At 45.2% G+C, this 17544-nt stretch overlaps 1 protein-coding gene across 2 annotated transcripts in view; it reads right to left on the bottom strand.

The window, feature by feature from the left end:
- Nucleotides 1-17186, bottom strand: part of HPSE (heparanase) — a 48856-nt gene extending 31670 nt beyond the window's left edge. The window contains exon 1 of one of the 2 annotated variants that reach the window (XM_017530240.2): nucleotides 16867-17186. In XM_017530240.2, coding sequence (XP_017385729.1) covers nucleotides 16867-17093 — 227 coding nt within the window. In that variant the 5' untranslated portion in view covers nucleotides 17094-17186. The remainder of the gene's footprint in view (nucleotides 1-16866) is intronic. The other variant, XM_017530241.2, reaches the window with a different exon arrangement.
- Nucleotides 17187-17544: the final 358 nt, after the last annotated feature.

Genomic DNA, 17544 nt, shown 5'->3' on the forward strand with positions numbered 1-17544 from the left:
TCCCGTATACCTTTGTTCTCTTAAAGGCATCTGCACCCCTGCCTTGGGTTGCAGACAGGCTGCTAGAGGGGGAGTTCCTCCCGGGAGGTGAGTGGCTATAGGAGGAGTCCCTCTGGATTCTTTTTTTTCTTGGCGGTTTGGAGGTGTGCAATTCTGGTGGGGATGCTGAGGCTTCAGGCCCCGTCTTAACAGAGTATGTCAGGGCCCAGCTGCCAGGGACTGATCCCCAGTGGGATCCAAACACCCCAAAAGGCCTGCAAAGCCTAACCCGATACAGACAGGCCTTACTGGAAGACTTGAAAAAGGGAGCCCAGAAAGCTACAAATATCAATAAAGTCTCTGAGGTCATTCAAGGGAAAGAGGAAAGCCCGGCACAGTTTTATGAAAGACTGCGTGAAGCCTGTCGCATGTGTACTCCTTTCGATCCTGAGAGGCCTGAAAACCAACGCATGGTAAATATGGCATTAGTCAGTCATTGTGCAGAAGACATTAGGAGAAAGTTACAGAAGCAGCAGGATTTGCGAGCATGAATACTTCACAGTAATTGGCAATAACTAACCAGGTGTTTGTACACAGAGACGCGGTAAGCCGTAGAGAAAATGAGCGTCAAGCTCGACAAAGCGCTGACTTGATAGCTGCCACTATTAGAGGAGCACCCCCAGAAGGGCGGGGAATGGGGGCTCCTGGAAGCCTACCCAGTCTAGTTGCTGCGCCTGCAGCATAAACATTGTGCTTACTGTAGGGAAGCGGGACACTGGAAGGACAAGTGCTCCCAGCCGACAGGAAAACAGGGTGACCTTAAGCACGAGGCTTCAGATAAAAGTGAAGGAGCTCTGTTCAGTCTAATGGAAAGGCCACTGGACTGAAGGGGACTGGGCTCAACTGCCCCCAAAGAGCCCATGGTAGGGATGACAGTGGGGGACAAGGACACTGACTTCCTCGTCAACACAAGTGCTGAATATTTGGTGGTAACCACCCCTGTGTCCCTCCTATCAAAGGAAACAACCGATATTGTTGGAGATACTGGGGTGTCAGAGAAACAGTCTTTGTTTGCCTCAGACTTGTGAGGTGGGGGGTCATGAGGTAATTCACCAGTTCTCATACATGCCTGATTGCCCTTTGCCCCTGCTAGGAAGGGATCTGCTCGGTAAGCTACGGGCAACCATCACCTTCATCGAGAGTGGCATTTTACAGCTAGCATTGCCTAAAACTGGAGCCATAATGGCCCTCAGGGTTCCTCATGAAGAAGGGTGGAGGCTTTTCTTAACTGAACCAGACCAGGAGATAGAACCTGCAGTAGCAAGACGATGGCCTAAGATCTGGGCAGAGGACAATCCGCCAGGACTGGAAATCAACCAGGTCCCTGTGCTCACTGAGGTCAAGCCCAGGGCTCAGCCGGGTAGACAAAAGCAGTATCCAGTTCCCCGAGAGGCCCTAGAAGGCATTCAGGTCCATCTAAAATGCTTAAAGGACTATGGAATTGTAGTTCCTTGTCAGTCTCCATGGAACACCCGCCACTTGCCTGTTCCTAAACCAGGGATCAAAGACTACAGGCCAGTGCAGGACTTGCATTTGGTTAATCAGGTACAGTGACTTTGCACCCAACTGTACCCAACCTGTACATGCTGTTGGGATTATTGCCAGCAGAGGATAGTTGGTTCACCTGCTTGGACTTAAAGAATGCTTTCTTTAGAATTAGAGTGGCCTTGGAGAGTCAGAAACTATTTGCTTTTCAATAGGAAAATCCAGAAACAGGTGTAACCACCCAGTACACCTGGACCTGGCTACCCCTGGGGTTCAAGAACTCTCCCGCCATCTTTAGGGAGCCACTAGCTCATGACCTCCAGAAATTTCCTGCTATGGACTTAGGCTGCGTGTTGCTCCAATATGCTGACAACCTTTTATTGGGACACCCCACAGCAGTCGGGTGCACTAAAGGAACAGATGCCTTACTTCGGCACCTGGAGGACTATGGGTATAAAGTGTCTAAAAAGAAAGCCCAGATTTGCTGACAGCAAGTGCAGTATTTGGGGTTCACCATCTGGCAGGGAGAGTGCAGCCTAGGAGCAGAGAGAAAACAAGTCATTTGCAATTTGCCAGGAGCCGAGACTAGAAGGCAGGTGAGAGAGTTCCTGGGAGCCACGGTTTCTGTGGGTTGTGGATTCTAAACTTTGCAGTACTAGCCAAACCCCTATATGAAGTTACTAAGCGGGGAGACAAGGAATCCTTTGAATGGGGATCGCAGCAGCGGCAGGCCTTTCAGAAACTGAAAGAGAAACTTTTGTCAGCCCAGCTTCGGGGTTACCTGATTTAACAAAGGTCTTCACTTTGTATGGGTCAGAAAGAGAAAAAATAGCAGTTGGAGTTCTAACACAAACAGTGGGACCTCAGCCCAGGCCTGCAGCTTATCTATCCAAGCAGCTGGACAGAGTTTCGAAGGGATGGCCCCATGCTTAAGGGCCCTGGCAGCAACTGCTCTGCTAGCACAAGAGGCTGATAATCTAACTCTGGGGCAGAACTTAAATATCAAAGCACCCCACGCGGTAGTGACTCTAATGAATACCAAAGGGCATCATTGGTTGACAAACGCTAGGTTAACCAAATACTAGAGCCTGCTATGTGAAAATCCCCACTTCACTATTGAGGTCTGCAATACTTTAAACCCTGCCACTTTGCTCCCAGTGTCAGAAGGCCCGGTTGAACACAACTGTGTTGAAGTATTGGACTCAGTTTATTCTAGCAGGACTGATCTTCAGAATCAGCCATGGACTGTAGTAGACTGGGAGTTGTATGTGGATGGAAGCAGTTTTGTTCATCCACGAGGAGAAAGGTGTGCAGGCTATGCAGTAGTAACTTTGGACACTGTAATTGAGGCCAAGCCACTGCCTCGGGGTACTTCGGCTCAGAAGGCTCAACTTATTGTTCTGACCCGAGCCCTAGAACTGAGTGAAGATAAGACTGTAAACATTTGTACTGATTCCCGGTATGCCTTTCTAACCCTTCAAGTACATGGGGCACTGCACAAAGAAAAAGGACTGTTAAATTCAGGAGGAAAAGAAATAAAGTACCAACATGAAATCTTGCAGTTGTTAGAAGCAGCTTGGAAACCCTGGAGGGTGGCAGTTGTGCACTGCCAAGAACATCAGCTGGCCCACACCTCCATAGCCCTGGGAAATTCCTGAGCTGATTCAGCAGCTCGTAAGGTGGCATCTACTCCCTACCAAGCTGCAGTTACATCCCCTCTAATTCCCCAGATACCTAACTTGGTGCCCACTTATTCTAAGGAGAAAAAAACTTTCTCCAAGCAGAGTGGGGGCAAATAACTGTGGATCCAGCCGCAGTTGGAAGAGCAGTGGTGCTGCAGCTATTAGGGGCTGCGGTCATACAAGCTGTACAAAAACCACTTATTTAGGCCAAGAGTCACTTAAGAAGTTGTTAGACTGGTATTTTTACATCTCATACTTATCGGCCCTGACCAAAACTGTGGCACAGCGATACGTTATATGTCAACATCATAGTGCGAGGCAGGGTCCAATTATTCCCCCTGGCCTTCAAGCTTATGGAGCAGCTCCATTTGAAGATCTCCAGGTAGATTTCACTGAAATGCCCAACTGTAGAGGACATAAGTATTTGTTGGTCCTGGTGTGCACATACTCTGGGTGGGTAGAGGCCTTCCTGATTAGGACTGAAAAAGCCCATGAAGTAATCTGTATACTTCTTTGAGATCTCATCCCTAGGTTTGGACTGCCACTGCACATCAGCTCAGACAACAGACCAGCATTTGTGGCTGATTTGGTCTGGAAAACTGCAATGGCATTGGGTATCACTTGGAAGCTCCATGCTGCCTACCGACCACAGAGTTCTGGAAGGGTGGACCGGATGGACTGGGCTAATAAGAATAGCTTAGGGAAAATGTGTCAGGAAACAGGATTAAAGTGGGTGCAGACACTTCCCTTAGTGTTATTCAAAATTAGATGTACTCCCTCTAAGAAAACAGACAGCGACTACAGAATCACCTTGAGAACAACAAGCCTTGCTCCAGCCACACCCTGGAAGATGGCTGGTCCACGCATGGCTGAAGCATGAAGACACTCATTATGGGACTTGTTCTTCTTAGAATTTGGACTTATACAGTAGGGACATTAACTGATTTTGGAGAATGCTCTCAGTGTGTGCACCAGGTTACTGAGGTAGGACGGAAAGTTACTGCCATTCTTTTGTTCTGCAGTTATTATGAATGTGCAGGGACACAGAAGGAGACCTGTTTATATAATGGTAGTCAGTATAAGGTGTGTAGCCCAGGGAATGGACAATCTGATATCTGCTACGATCCATCAGAACCCCCTATGCATACAACTTTTGAAGTTAAACTTGTAACAGGGCGATGGAACAGCCCTACTAAGTTAATAGCTAAAATAGAGGATCAGGAAAATGAGAATGAGAGTAAGAACTTTCACTAATGCTGTAGGTGAGATTCTCAAAGGGGAGAGTGAGGAAGGAGACCCTTAATCTTCTTAAGTTTCTAAGAGCCCTTCCCCCTAGAATTCTACATTGCATTTCAATAGGTAAAGGTAAAGGCTGGCATACTGGACACCACCCTTAATCACATTCCTGTATGTAGATCATGGGCATGGTATGGAGGAATCTTTCTCGAAGGCATTGTTTTTGCTTAAACATGATCAAACCCCCATCTAGTCACGTAGTCCCGCCTACTTCATGGATTAAGACCCTTTCACATGTAATTTCTAGAATTGTAAGTGTTTAAAAGGACAAGGATTTTCTTTGTCGAGGAGCTTGGTTGTTAAGGTATTTTCACCTGCAGCAGCTCCCAGCCAAATAAATCACCACTTCCTTCCCCGTTCGGTGTTTGAGAGGTTTGTCTGTGGCCGCTCCTGCTTCAGTGCACGTGTGTGGGCAGGAGGTCTACGGGAAATCTCTGTCCTTCCATTCAATTTTGCTGTGAACCTAAAACTTCTCTAAAAAGTAAAGTCTATTTAAAACACACACACACACACACACACACACACACACACACACACACACACACACACACACTTGGTGAATGGCTTTTTAAAAAGTCTTCAAACACCTGTGTTTCCAGAGAAGTTTATAAATGACTTAGGATCTCTTCTCCTCTCCTTAACTCCTCCTCCCTTCACCATTCCCCACCGGAAAATCACTCTTTTGTATTTAAGTCAAATGAGTTAGAATTATATAGGATTCTAATTCCCGTCATTGACACCTCTAATTTGAACAATTCTAACTGCATATTCTGTGAAGCCAAAAATGCTCCCAATGGCTGCCTGTTATATGCACAGAATGGTACCAAATGCTATAGAATGGAATTAGAATGATCTATAATCCCCTCCCTCAAAAAGATGAAGATGTTCATAAATATTTATGTGAGCAAAACTAAGACAACAAAAAACCTGTCATACATTTCTAAAGTATCAAACATGCAATGCTGGTCACACTGCTTCCTGGAATGCTCTGAAAACATATTAAACCAATGCTATGTAACTCTTGGAATGGCCTAAATAGTTTGTCTACATGTAGGTTTATTTCAAATTGGTAAATTATTGCTGGAGCACTAATTGCCAATACTTTTTTGTTTGTTTGTTTGAGACAGGGTTTCATTCCCATTGCCCAGGCTGGAGTACGATGGCATGATCTCAGCCCATTGCAACCTCTACCTCCTCGGCTCAAGTGATTCACCCACCTCACCCTCCCAAAGTCTTGGGATTGCAGGCGTGAGCCACCATGCCCAGCGAAATTGCCAGTACTTCTTAATACCCTAGGAATGAAAGATCTGATCTAAAATTTAAAATTTTAAGATGTGTTCATGCTTAATTATATATGTATAATGCTATGTAAAATTTTCGAAGTATTTCTTTATGTTTAGGAAATAAAAGAGAAATTGAACAAAAGATAAGTCTCCTATATTAAAACTTCGGTGATTCCTCCTCACCACATTTTTGTTTGTAACTTGGGAGCCCCCTAAAAGTATGGTGGGCTCTGGCACTAGGAACCTCAGAATAAAGTGAGATTTTAAAACGTTATTGACCCAGAATTTACCCTGACTGAAATACCTGATAGCCCTAAAGAGCTCTAGGAAGGATGACACCTGCCATGGGATCCTCAAAACCACTGCTAAATAAATGGAAATGCTGATGTAAACTAAGTAAGGAAGAAGCAGCCATTTTCAGTTTGGTAGAAATGCAAATAAAAATAAACTGTAGGGAGAGGAAAACAGAGGATGAACTATTGTTTAATGCGTACAGAGTTTCAGTTTGGGAAGATGAAAGAGTTCTGGGACAGATAGAGAGTGGTGATATTTGCACAACAACGTGAGTGTGCTGAGTGCACCGAACTGCACGCCTTAAAATGGTTAAAATGGCAAGATTTATGTTTTGCATATTATGCCACAATAAAAGAAATAAATAGTACTTATAGTGTAATTTTAACAACAAACAAATATATATTTTTATATAGGAGAGAAATATGCCGGGATGATAGCAATGGTCATTATGTGGTGAGATAGAGGGTAGACTTTTTCATTACTTTCCTGTATTTTACAAGTGTTCCATAACAAGCATGTGATATTTTAAATTATACAAGTTGGGGTGTGTGTGTGTGTGTGTGTGTGTGTGTGTGTGTGTGTGTGTGTGTTTGAGACAGGGTCTTATTCTGTTGCCCCAGGCTGGAGTGCAGTGGCATGATCTCGGCTTATTGCAACCTCCACCTTCCAGGTGCAAGCAATTCTCTTGCCTCAGCCTCCCTAGTAGCCGGGAATACAGGCACCCACCATCATGCCCAGCTAATTTTTGTATTTTTAGTAGAGATGGGGTTTCATCATGTTGGCCAGGCTGGTCTCGAACTCCTGACCTCAAGTGATCCTCTTGCCTCAGCCTCCCAAAGCGCTGGGATTACAGGCATGCGCCACCATGCCTGGCCTATGTGTCTGTTTTAATAGGTGACAAAAGCAAGATTTACTTAAGGAGATAACGATCTGTTAATTTATTCAACAAATATTTGTTGCAGGTTGACCCTGCCAGGCATTATGCTAGTTGCTGGAGATGAACAGTAACCAGGCAGAGATAGCAGCCGTTCTCATACAGTTTATAGTTTAGTGGTAGATACAAACAAGTAAATAGGCAATTCTTAAATAACACTATGGAAATATTCAGAGGGGCTCCTAATCTAGACTTGGGGCTGAGGGTAGAGGGGTGGTTAGAGAATGTTTTTCAGGGGAAATGGCTTCACTGCTAGACATAAAAAAGGAATAAACCTTATCTAGATGAAAGATAGTGGGGTAGGATTGAAGAAAGCATTCCAGGTGAAGGGAAAAGTCTGTGCAAAGACCAGAGACAGAAGATAAGCTGGTATCACTGAAGAGCAGAGGGTGTGGCTGGTGCCTAGAGATGGGGAACAGAGTGAGATGTCGATCACCACCTGCGGAGGTCTGTCCTGCAGACTCTGACTCAGCGAAGGATGAATGAATGCACTCTCACACCATTAGTGACTCAAGTGGGCTAGGGATGGTCGTTGACTGCTTTCAGAGATCTATGGCTGCCAATCGACCAAGATCACCCTGTCACATCGCAACATTTATTTTGTAAAGATTTCATAACAGAGGTTCTAAGTCAACAAACTTGTGGATAATTAACATGATTAAAAGGGTGGTTTTATGAATGATAAAAGCTTTAGGTTCCAGAGCCCAGAGTAAACACTGTTAATGGAAAATTCCCCTTTGATCTCCCCCTGAGAGGGCCATCCAGCACAAAGTTTACATGAGTAAACAAAGTAGAGACAAAGGGATGTGGGGTAAACAGACTTAACAGGGAAAGCCTCTTATCATCTGTCTTTTCCCTAATCTAATGTATATGAGCCGGCTGCCTTCCGCCTGTCCCAATAAAACCTTTTGGCCTTCCAAAAGGTTTGAGACTACAATCTATAACTTTCCCTAATATTTCCCTAATATTTTGCCAGCACCCTGAATGAATCTCAACAGCAGAGAGGCTGGGAAAGAACATAATGGAGAGGCAAATAGGGCCACATCATGGAGGGCCAACTTCATATGAGGGCCAGCAGGGAGCTATGGAAGGATCTAAAGCAGTTGGAGTGACCTCACCAGACTTATTTTAGAAAGAAATTACAGGCTGCATTAGAAATAACTGAAGAGAAGGAACAAGACTCTGGTCATGTTAATGTGGACAAAATGTAATAGATTGAGGTAAGGTAACAACCCAGAGATGGAAAGAGATGGATAATTCAAGACACATTTAGAGGTAGACATAGTAGATTTGGATTTACATATGTGTGTGTGTGTGTGTGTGTGTGTGTGCGTGTGTATTGCTATATATATATATAAATGAGAAGGGTTCTACCCTGTTGGCCAGGCTGGTCTTGAACTCCTGGCCTCAAATGATCCACCTGTCTTGGCCTCCCAAAATGCTGGGATTATAGGCGTGAGCTACTGCACCCAGCCTAAATTTGATTGTTAACTGGATGTTGAGGAGGAGGCAAGGATTGCTCCTAGGAAGCACCTTGGAAGATGATAATATCATTTGCTGGATGAGGAATAGGTAATAGATTGAAGGTGGGGAGGAACAGTGAAAAGAAGGGGCACTCAGTTTTGTAGAATTTGAGATACCAATGGAACACCAAAAAACGTATTTCTATCCATTGGGCACTTGGCTGTGTATTTCTGGAACTCAAGAGACACATCTAGGCTAGGGATATAGACTGGCAAGTCCTCAATGGAAATGTCAGGGACTGGTAACCCCTAGCTCACAGGTCCCAAGGCATGGCCCTAAAACCAAGATGAGGAACTTCCTCAGAGAGAATCACTCCAGGCTGGTTCTGTGCCACTGCCTTCAGCTGGGCATTGATTCTGGTCCTTGGCATTTTGATTGGGTTTGATGTTAAAGGCAGCTCATTTGGGTTCCTCTAGCTGTATTTGTAAGCAGTTGTGCTGGGAAGTGGGAGGAAATGAGTACCCCAAAAAGGGGCTGTGGCATCACATGACAGGCATCTGTGCATGATCTGGGTCACAGCCTGGTCCCTAGAGGTACAAACTGTACCACCTGGGGTCACTCTCCATCACACTGCCTTGCCTTTATTTTCTTCAGAGCATTCATTGCTCTCTGAAATCAGCTTCCTAGTTCCTTTCCTTGGCTTACTGTCTACTGCAGCCCCCATCTCTGCTGCAAGCTCCCCGAGAGCAGGGACCTGACTGACTTGCCAGAATCTACTCAACACCTAGATAAGTACTCAGCACACCGCTGGTGTTTAAAAAACATTTAAGTGAATGAATGAGCAAGGCCCGCCTGATGTAAGGGTAAGTGGGGGCCAGATGAGGACTGTTTCCTGAACAAAATGAAAACCCAGTGCTGCTTGGGTTTACCACTTGGACACTGCTCAAAGTTTTGGTATTAAGGACCTTTTCGTTTGTCTCTTTTGCAATGAAATATTTTCTTGTTTTGAGAAAATAATACTGATGCCCTCTGACAAAAACTAAATTTAGTATGGCTGCAAATCATGCCAGAAAACTAAAACTGATCAAATGTGCAGTATTTTAATCACATACAAGAAAAATAAAGGAAAAATAATCCCATCACCACAGTGACATGAAAGTAACAGACAAATGCATGAAAGAAGCTGCAGCTATTCCATTTCTAGAGCAGTTTGTTAAGGAAAAAAAAAGGCCTCTAGGTGTTTTTATTTTACCTTTTGTACAAAAATAAGTTACTTCTCTCTGACACGAAAGCAGAGGTGTGCTGGAGTGGGCTGTGCCACCTTGTCAGCCTGTGAACGCCACATGTTAAATCTGGAGAAATTTTGTGAGCCAGTTGTTAAACTGTTGGCAGACTGAAATTGACCAGGGAGGGAGTATTTACACCAGAGAAATCAGCAAAAACCATAAACCAGTCTCCCTCCTCCCAGAGAGCCAGTTGTTAAATAGTTTCCAGCATAGCACTGCATTGGCAGCAATTTAAGTAATTTCTGGAAGTGGATGAGACCACCCAGGGAATACACGAAGTGAAAAGAAGGCCTAGGTTAGAAGTCTGAGGAACGCCACGTTTAAGACAAGCTAGAGAGAGATGGAGAGGAATTGTTAGAGAACCCACATAAAAAGTGACGGACCTAAAGAGGTAAGAAAGTGCTTGCATTGTCAACCTTGCCAAATGTCTCCAAGTGTCCATTAGTTTGTTAGCGTTGCTGTAACGGAGTACTGTAAACGAATGGGCTTGAACAACAGAAATGTACTGTCTTACAGTTCTGAAAAGCCATCAAGTTGAAATCAAGGTATTGGCAGGGCCATACTCCCTCTGAAGACATAGGAAAGGATTTGCTCCAGGTCTTTCTCCTAACTTCCCATAGCTTTTTGACTGTAACTCCATAACTCTAGTCATCACATGGTATTCTCCCTATGTGCATGTCTGTCTCGAAATTTCTCCTTGTTATAAGGACATCAGTCATATTAGATGACAAGCTCACCATATTCCAGTATGACCTGATCCTAACTAATGATATCTTCGATGACCCTATTCCCAAATACAGTCACATTCTGAGGTACTGGGGGTTAGAACTTCTAATATGGATTTTGGGGTGACCTCATTCAACCTATAACAAAGACCAAATAAGATAGTGTTTATTAGGTTTCCCAACAGAGGAAGGCCATTGATGATGTCAGAGAGGTTGATTTTAGTGACACAACAATGTGCCATCATGAGGGTGGATCACGAAAGAACAGGCTGCAGAGGGGAAGGAAGAAATGGGTGGTTTCTGCAGAGGCACCTCTGTGAGGAGGTGATTGAGATGGGAAAGGCGAGGGGATGCTTATATGCTGAGCGGAAGAAGCTGGTGAACAGGGAGGAGCTGAAGATACAGGAGAGGAAAGAGGTGACTGATAGAGCCAAGTCCTTGGGGGTCGGGGAGGGGATGGGGTTCAGAGCAGAACTGGAAGAAGCAGCCTGAGATCAGAGAAAGGAGGAAAGCTGGACATAGGCATGACATGTCTGCAGATTTGATGACGAGGAAAACGAAAAGGAAGTAACTGCTCATTTTCTTTGGGAGGCAGAAGTACAGTCATGTGCTAAGAATGGTAAGGTGAAGGTGGAGTCGGAGAGTTTTAAAAAGCAGAGAATGAGAAAGGCAGAGACATGGAGAGTTAAGGGTAACACTAAGGGCCAGGGAAGTCTGGAAGCTAAAAAATGTATGGTGCAACATCAATCTATGTGGCTGGGAGACTGTCCACTCCCTCCTCCCACAAGAGCTCAATAGCCCGGCTATATAGCATGGCCACTGAGACTGGAAATGAGGCATAAAAATGACTTATTAATATGCATTAAAATTAACAAGTAATATATTTCCATTTCCAGGTGTTTGGGCCACTCTGTAGATTCCAAAGAGAGAAAATACAGTTGGACTAAGCCAGGTTTGGGATTTTAGCAGGAAGAACAATGGGACAGGGATTTGGGGTTATTATCACAAGAGTGGTTCACAAGATAGATTAAGAAGCTCAAATCAGATATGGAAGAAGTAGAGAGAGGAGGAAGCTGTTCAGTGGAGGTGTTTAAAAATTGTTATGATGGGAGCTACAGAGTAAGAGAGCTGTGGTCTGGCTCTCAGAAAAAAAAGGTGCCCTGCTTTTTAGTATTTGCCAATTCCCATGGTAAATATTCTCACCATGGGTGATTTCCAGATACCCACAGGATGCCACTGAATGCAGAATTGAGAAGAAATGCCTACAATTCATGAGCTGGACAAGCTGGTTCTGTTACACCTTGAGTGTTACATTGAGTGTAACATTATCTGTTACAACATATAAAATAATGTGAGAGTGAAGAAACCGAGACAGTTTATGTAGGTAACTTGAAGTCATCTAGGATGATGGTGAGACTTGGAGGTGGAGACGAAACTGTGAGATCAGTGCCAGTCTTCAGTTAATAAAAGGGAGTAAGTAAGAGAAGGACAGGGTGCAGTGAGCAGGAGCGCTGGGTGAGAGGCCGACATGGAGATGAGGAACCACACACTGGAGTCATGGCATCATCCGTAATTCACATCAGGCTAGTCCAAACTGAGCGTTTAGGCAACAAAGCTACCTACCTTCTTTCACTTCATCTCAAAAAAAGTCAATGAAGCAAGTAGCATCATTATCATCATTTTAAACAACAGGAGGTAATCTGCCAAAGTAACAAGTCAAAAGGGATTGAACTATAGCAGTGTGGAGCTCAAATTAGTGGGCTATTGTCCAGAAGCCGGACTGGAGAACAGGAAAAGAACTGGACTATGGGAGAGTGTGCAGCCGCTACTCAAAAGGGCTACAGGGAAGACAGTGTCTTCAGAGAAGAGCCAAGTCATAGCTTGGACAAGGAGGTAGAGGAGATATTCTGAGAAGGCTAGAATAGGGTTACCCCACAAAAAGCTCTTATTGTTCCCTTCCCCATTAACCCTATCCACTGTACCCCAGGGCATAGTGGATAGGGTTAGTGGGGAAGGGAACAATGGAGCTTAATAAGAGGGACAGCACTTTCCGGGGGTTAGGAAACATGAGGGATGTGATTGTCCCCAGCTCTTTGTTTCCCTTTGGCCATGGATATTTCTGCCATCAGTAGGCACATGGCGGAGGAAGGGAGGGGGTCTGTGCCTCTTTCCAACACTGGTTATCAAAGCATGTGTTTAACATTGATAAGTAATTTTCCAAATGTGAAAAGCAACTCTGTCTATGAAGATGCAAGAATCTAATATTGAAAGTTATGAGTAAATATTTATCAAATCGGCAAAAACAGATAAACTTTGCTGAAGGAAAATAAGCAAATTGCGATGAAAAGCAAGCATAGTTGCATTATCACTGAGATTGCTGTTTGTACCACTTTGACTCTGCAGTACTTAGGATTTCTACCGCTGACAGCACTATACTTTTTGTTACGCTTGTATATGTGTCTTCACTGAAATGCAGATCCGTACTGTCCACTACCATAGCACTAGCTACATGTGTCTACTGAGTGCTTGAAATATAGTTAGTCTGAGATCAGGCACAGTGGTTCACACCTGTAATCCCAACAATTTGGGAGGTTGAGGCGGGCAGGTCACCTGAGGTCAGAAATTCGAGACCAGCCTGGCCAACATGGTGAAACCGTCTCCACTAAAAATACACAATTAGCCAGGCATAGTGGCGCTTGTCTCTAGTCCCAGCTACTTGGGAGGCTGAGGCAAGAGAATAACTTGAACCCGGGAGATGGAGGTTGCAGTGAGCCGAGGTAACATCATTGCACTCTAGTCTGGGCAACAAGAGTGAAACTGTCTCGGAAAAAAAAAAAAGGAGAAATATAGTCTGACAAGTACTGTAAGTAATACATGCCAGATTATATAGACTTGGTTCGAGAAAAGGAAATAATAAATATCTCACTAATATTTTATATTGATTACATGCTGAAAAAACATTTTGGATATATTGAACTAAATAAAATTATTAAAATTAATTTCAGTTGTTTCTTTTTACCTTTTTAATATGGCTACTAGAAAATTTAAAATTACATATGACCTTGCATATGAGACCCACATTCTACTTCCATTGGACGGTGTTGGTTTAGGGCCAGGCTCTCTTAGGAATTCTGTACACAGTTGGGCTTCAGAAGTATTTTGACTGGTTTCTTGATTAAGTCCCTCTGGGAAGAGGACAAATTGAAAGATTTTTTTTTTTTCAAATTTTAGATTGCTCTACCACTAGTATTTAAGTTTTGTGTACTTTATCTTCTCTGATTGCAAACATGAAAAAAAAATGTATTTGCCATCATGGAGACCAGAACCACGCCATATAATTAAGTTTGCTTAAGCCTCTTTGAAGTACCTTAAATGAAGGTTTGGACCCTGATGCTTCTTTTCATTATATCGATCTTTCATTTCCAAGCAGTCTTTTTCTATCATATCCTACTCTCTTTCCTGTAAAAAATAATAACTGCTAGGCCGGGCACAGTGGTTCACACCTGTAATCCCAGCACTTTGGGAGGCCACGGCGGGTGGATCAGGAGTTCAAGACCAGCCTATCCAAGATGGTCAAATCCTGTCTCTACTTAAAACTACAAAAATTAGCCGGGCACAGTGGTAGGCTCCTGTAATCCCAGCTACTCTCAGAGGCTGAGGCAGGAGAATCGCTTGAACCCAGGTGGCAGAGGTTGCATTGAGCTGAGATCTTGCCACTGCACTCCAGCCTGGGTGATACAGTAAGACTCCATCTAAAAAATATATATATTTTACATATACTGCTTTCCCTTTTTATGGGTACTATTGTCTCATGTGATCAGAGTTTAGTTTCAAAATGTGGCCAAGTTACTTAATCTCCCTGAGCTCCAATTTCCTCATTTTTAAAATGGGGATGATAAAAGTAGTCACCTCATAGTGTTGTAGCCTAGGCTAAATGGTTTAACACCTAGAAGGTGCTCAGAACAGGGCCAGGCAAATGACAAGAACTCAGGAAGTGCTCACTGTTTGTGTCTGCCTCTCTTTCCTTATTCCTTCAGCTTTTCGTCTGAGCATCTCAGCTCTTGCCATCCCACCCACACATCTTCACTTTTGAGGAACTGTAATAAATAAACAGGCGTCCTATTCTCCTCTACTGTGGGCCCATAGAAAGCTTAGTGCTGTCTTCTGAGATGGCTGGCCGCTTGGGGCCTCTGCCCTCCTGGGGAGATGAACCCTCAGACTCTAATTTAGAAGCTAGGTCTTAGATGAGGAGAAGGGGTTTCTGCCTTTTTTAGGTCTTAGCAGAGAACATTCTGGGTGTGCTTGTTGATGCTTCTGGGAAGCAGGTATGGCAGATGGCCTCTCCAGGGAAGGGGGCTGGAACAGACAGCAGCTAGCCTTGGAGAGAAGCATATATGGACAGGAATAAACTGTTTTGTAAACCAGAAAAAAAGTTTTATCTATCACATGTTATGCTCTCTTGGTATTTCATTATACTCAAGTCTTTAACAGAAAGGTGCAAGGGGCGCGGGGGAAGGGTGCTCTGGGAAACTAAAAGATGTTTTTAAGAAGAACGAAGGTATCATCCTCACTAAATTGCAGAGTGGAAGTTCTACATGTTCGGGGGGGTGTTAGTCAATTGCGGGGAGCTTGACTGATGGCTGATCAGGTCCAGACCCTGAAAGTCATACTCTGTTTTTTCTTTTGGGCCTGCTACTCTAGGGGGGAACCTCCATCTGTTCTTTCTAGGGGACATGTGGGGGAATATGCTGGCTGCAACAGAAGAGACCTCGAGTCCTCACATTTCAGCAAATGGACATCGACTTCATTCTCATTTTTAGTAAGCTCCCCCCTCAACTCCAGCAAGCGAATACTGGGGTCCTGAGATCTGGAGCTCTGTGGTTCAGCATTTCTCTGGAATAATCTTCCTATTCCCAAACTAGTTGCTGCTTAGTATCAGCTTCCTATCCTTAAGGGGAAGGGCAAAATGTGAGGGTTCCTTCTCACCAGAAAATTCTAGTGCCACAAGAGAAAGGAGAGGTTAACTATGATCCAAAGAAACAAAGCCGGTGAATGACTACCAAACAATTCCATTAAGCGTCGAACACTTATTATGGGTCAAACACTGTGAAGCTCTTAACAAATCATCAAATCCTCTGGCAGTAATCCTTGAGGCAAGCTTGAGAAATTCCATTCTACAGCTGAAGAAATGGAGGGTTGGTGTGGCCAAGAGACATGGAAAAACCAAGTCACTCATCTTTGCCAGAGCTGAGAGTCAAGCCAGGATGGTCTGTCCATCTCTTAATCAGTACATTACCCATGAAATTGGCGCTGGCAACTATAGTGTAGGTTCAGGGAGGACAGCAGCTAAGTATTTGACACATGGTGATCTTTCCCTCTATCTTGGCTGGTCAAGATGTGGTCATCACTGGAGGCTCCCAGGGCCTACATAAAGGGACTAGGTAAGAAGCCTAGAAGACCTGAGGTTGTCCCTGTAGCTCCCCATCTTGGGGTCAGCCTGCATTCATGGGGCAGGAGCTCTGAACTTGCATCAGGATCCTTCTTTCTCAGATAAGAAAAAAAACTTAGAGCTGATAAGGCAGCACCACATTTTGCAGCCCCATTTTGGAGAGACATCTTTTTATTAGGACTTTGTAAGTCACTGCAGTAGTCCCCTCGGTCTCATTTATTATTGTTCTATGAAGCCCTTTTCATCTGCCCCCCCCCCAAAAAAAAAGAAAAGAAGAAGAAAAAGAAATCTTCCTAACAGAGTTTAAAAGATGGAAGCCTAGGCACACTGTTACTTGTCCTACACTGCACAGCGATTCAAGCACTCTCAGGCCTCCACGTGCACCTGCCAGGTTCCCCTCCTCATGGGAAGAATGTACTGGAGCAAGTAGGCAGTTTCTTTTTCAAATTTCCGCTTATACTTGACATTACGTGGTGCTTAATCAACACAGAATGAAAGAAATGAAAAGGCTTATTTAGAATGAGCGCTAAGCAATGTGTACACACGGACTTTAGACACCGGAGACTCCAAAAGATGGGACGGTGGGAGAGGGATGAGGGATGAGAAATTACCTATTAGATACAGTATGCGATTCGGGCAACAGTTACACTAAGAGCCCAGATGTCACCACAATGCAATATACCCATGTAACAGAACTGCACTTGTAACCCCTAAATCTATTTTTTAAAAATGATACCCCAAAAAGGTGGTTTGGGGTCAGAGAGTAAGGGAGAGAAAGGGAGAATGAGAGGCGGGAAGAGGGGTGGGGCGAGGCAGGCGGGGAGGTTCCGGTGTGAAGTTGTTTCTGCGCAAAAGAAGAGTGGCTGGCAGGGCAGACATAGGTGTCAGGAGGACCGGGGTGGGGACAGGACCAGGAGGCTGGCGCTTACCCCAGGAAGACGAGGAACCGCGGGTCCGTAGCCAGGTTGGCGTCGATGGTGATGGACAGGAACGAGGGGCTCACCAGGTGCAGCGGCTGCTGGGTGAAGAAGTCCAGGTCCACGGCGTCCTTTGCTTGCGCGGTTCCAGGCAGGGCGCCCGGGAAGAGGGCACCCAGCGGCCCCAGGAGCAGCAGCAGCAGCGGCGGCGGCAGCGCCGGCTTCGAGCGCTGCAGCATCTCTGGCTCACCTGGCTGCTTCCCCCGCCAGGGGCCGCGCAGCGGAGAGTCGAGAGCTCGCGCACTTCCTCCCGCGGAGCCCCAGCGCCTTTTTCTCCTTTCCTCCGCCCCGTTCCGCCTCCTCATCCCTCCCACTGCGCCCTCCATCCCTCCCACTCCTCTTCTGCATCCCTCCCACTGCTCCCGATCCAACCCCGCCCCGCCTGCCCCGCTCACTCCCATTTCCTTGCTCTCTTTCCCCTGTGGCGGTCACGTCACTTACGAAATCACCCACACCCACTTGAAGGGAGCGGAGATGTCCGGGATCCAAGCTCCCGGGAGGCCTGGGGAGGAGCGCCAGGGGAGCAGCGTTGGGCACCCCGACCCCGGACCCAGCTTCCTGACGCACGTGTCCTGCGCGCGCTCGTGGGAACCCAGCGTTTCCCACTTCCAGGTCTCATTCTGGTGACGC

The sequence above is a fragment of the Cebus imitator genome, unplaced genomic scaffold, assembly GCF_001604975.1.
Source record: "Cebus imitator isolate Cc_AM_T3 unplaced genomic scaffold, Cebus_imitator-1.0 Scaffold64, whole genome shotgun sequence".
Taxonomy (NCBI): domain Eukaryota; kingdom Metazoa; phylum Chordata; class Mammalia; order Primates; family Cebidae; genus Cebus; species Cebus imitator.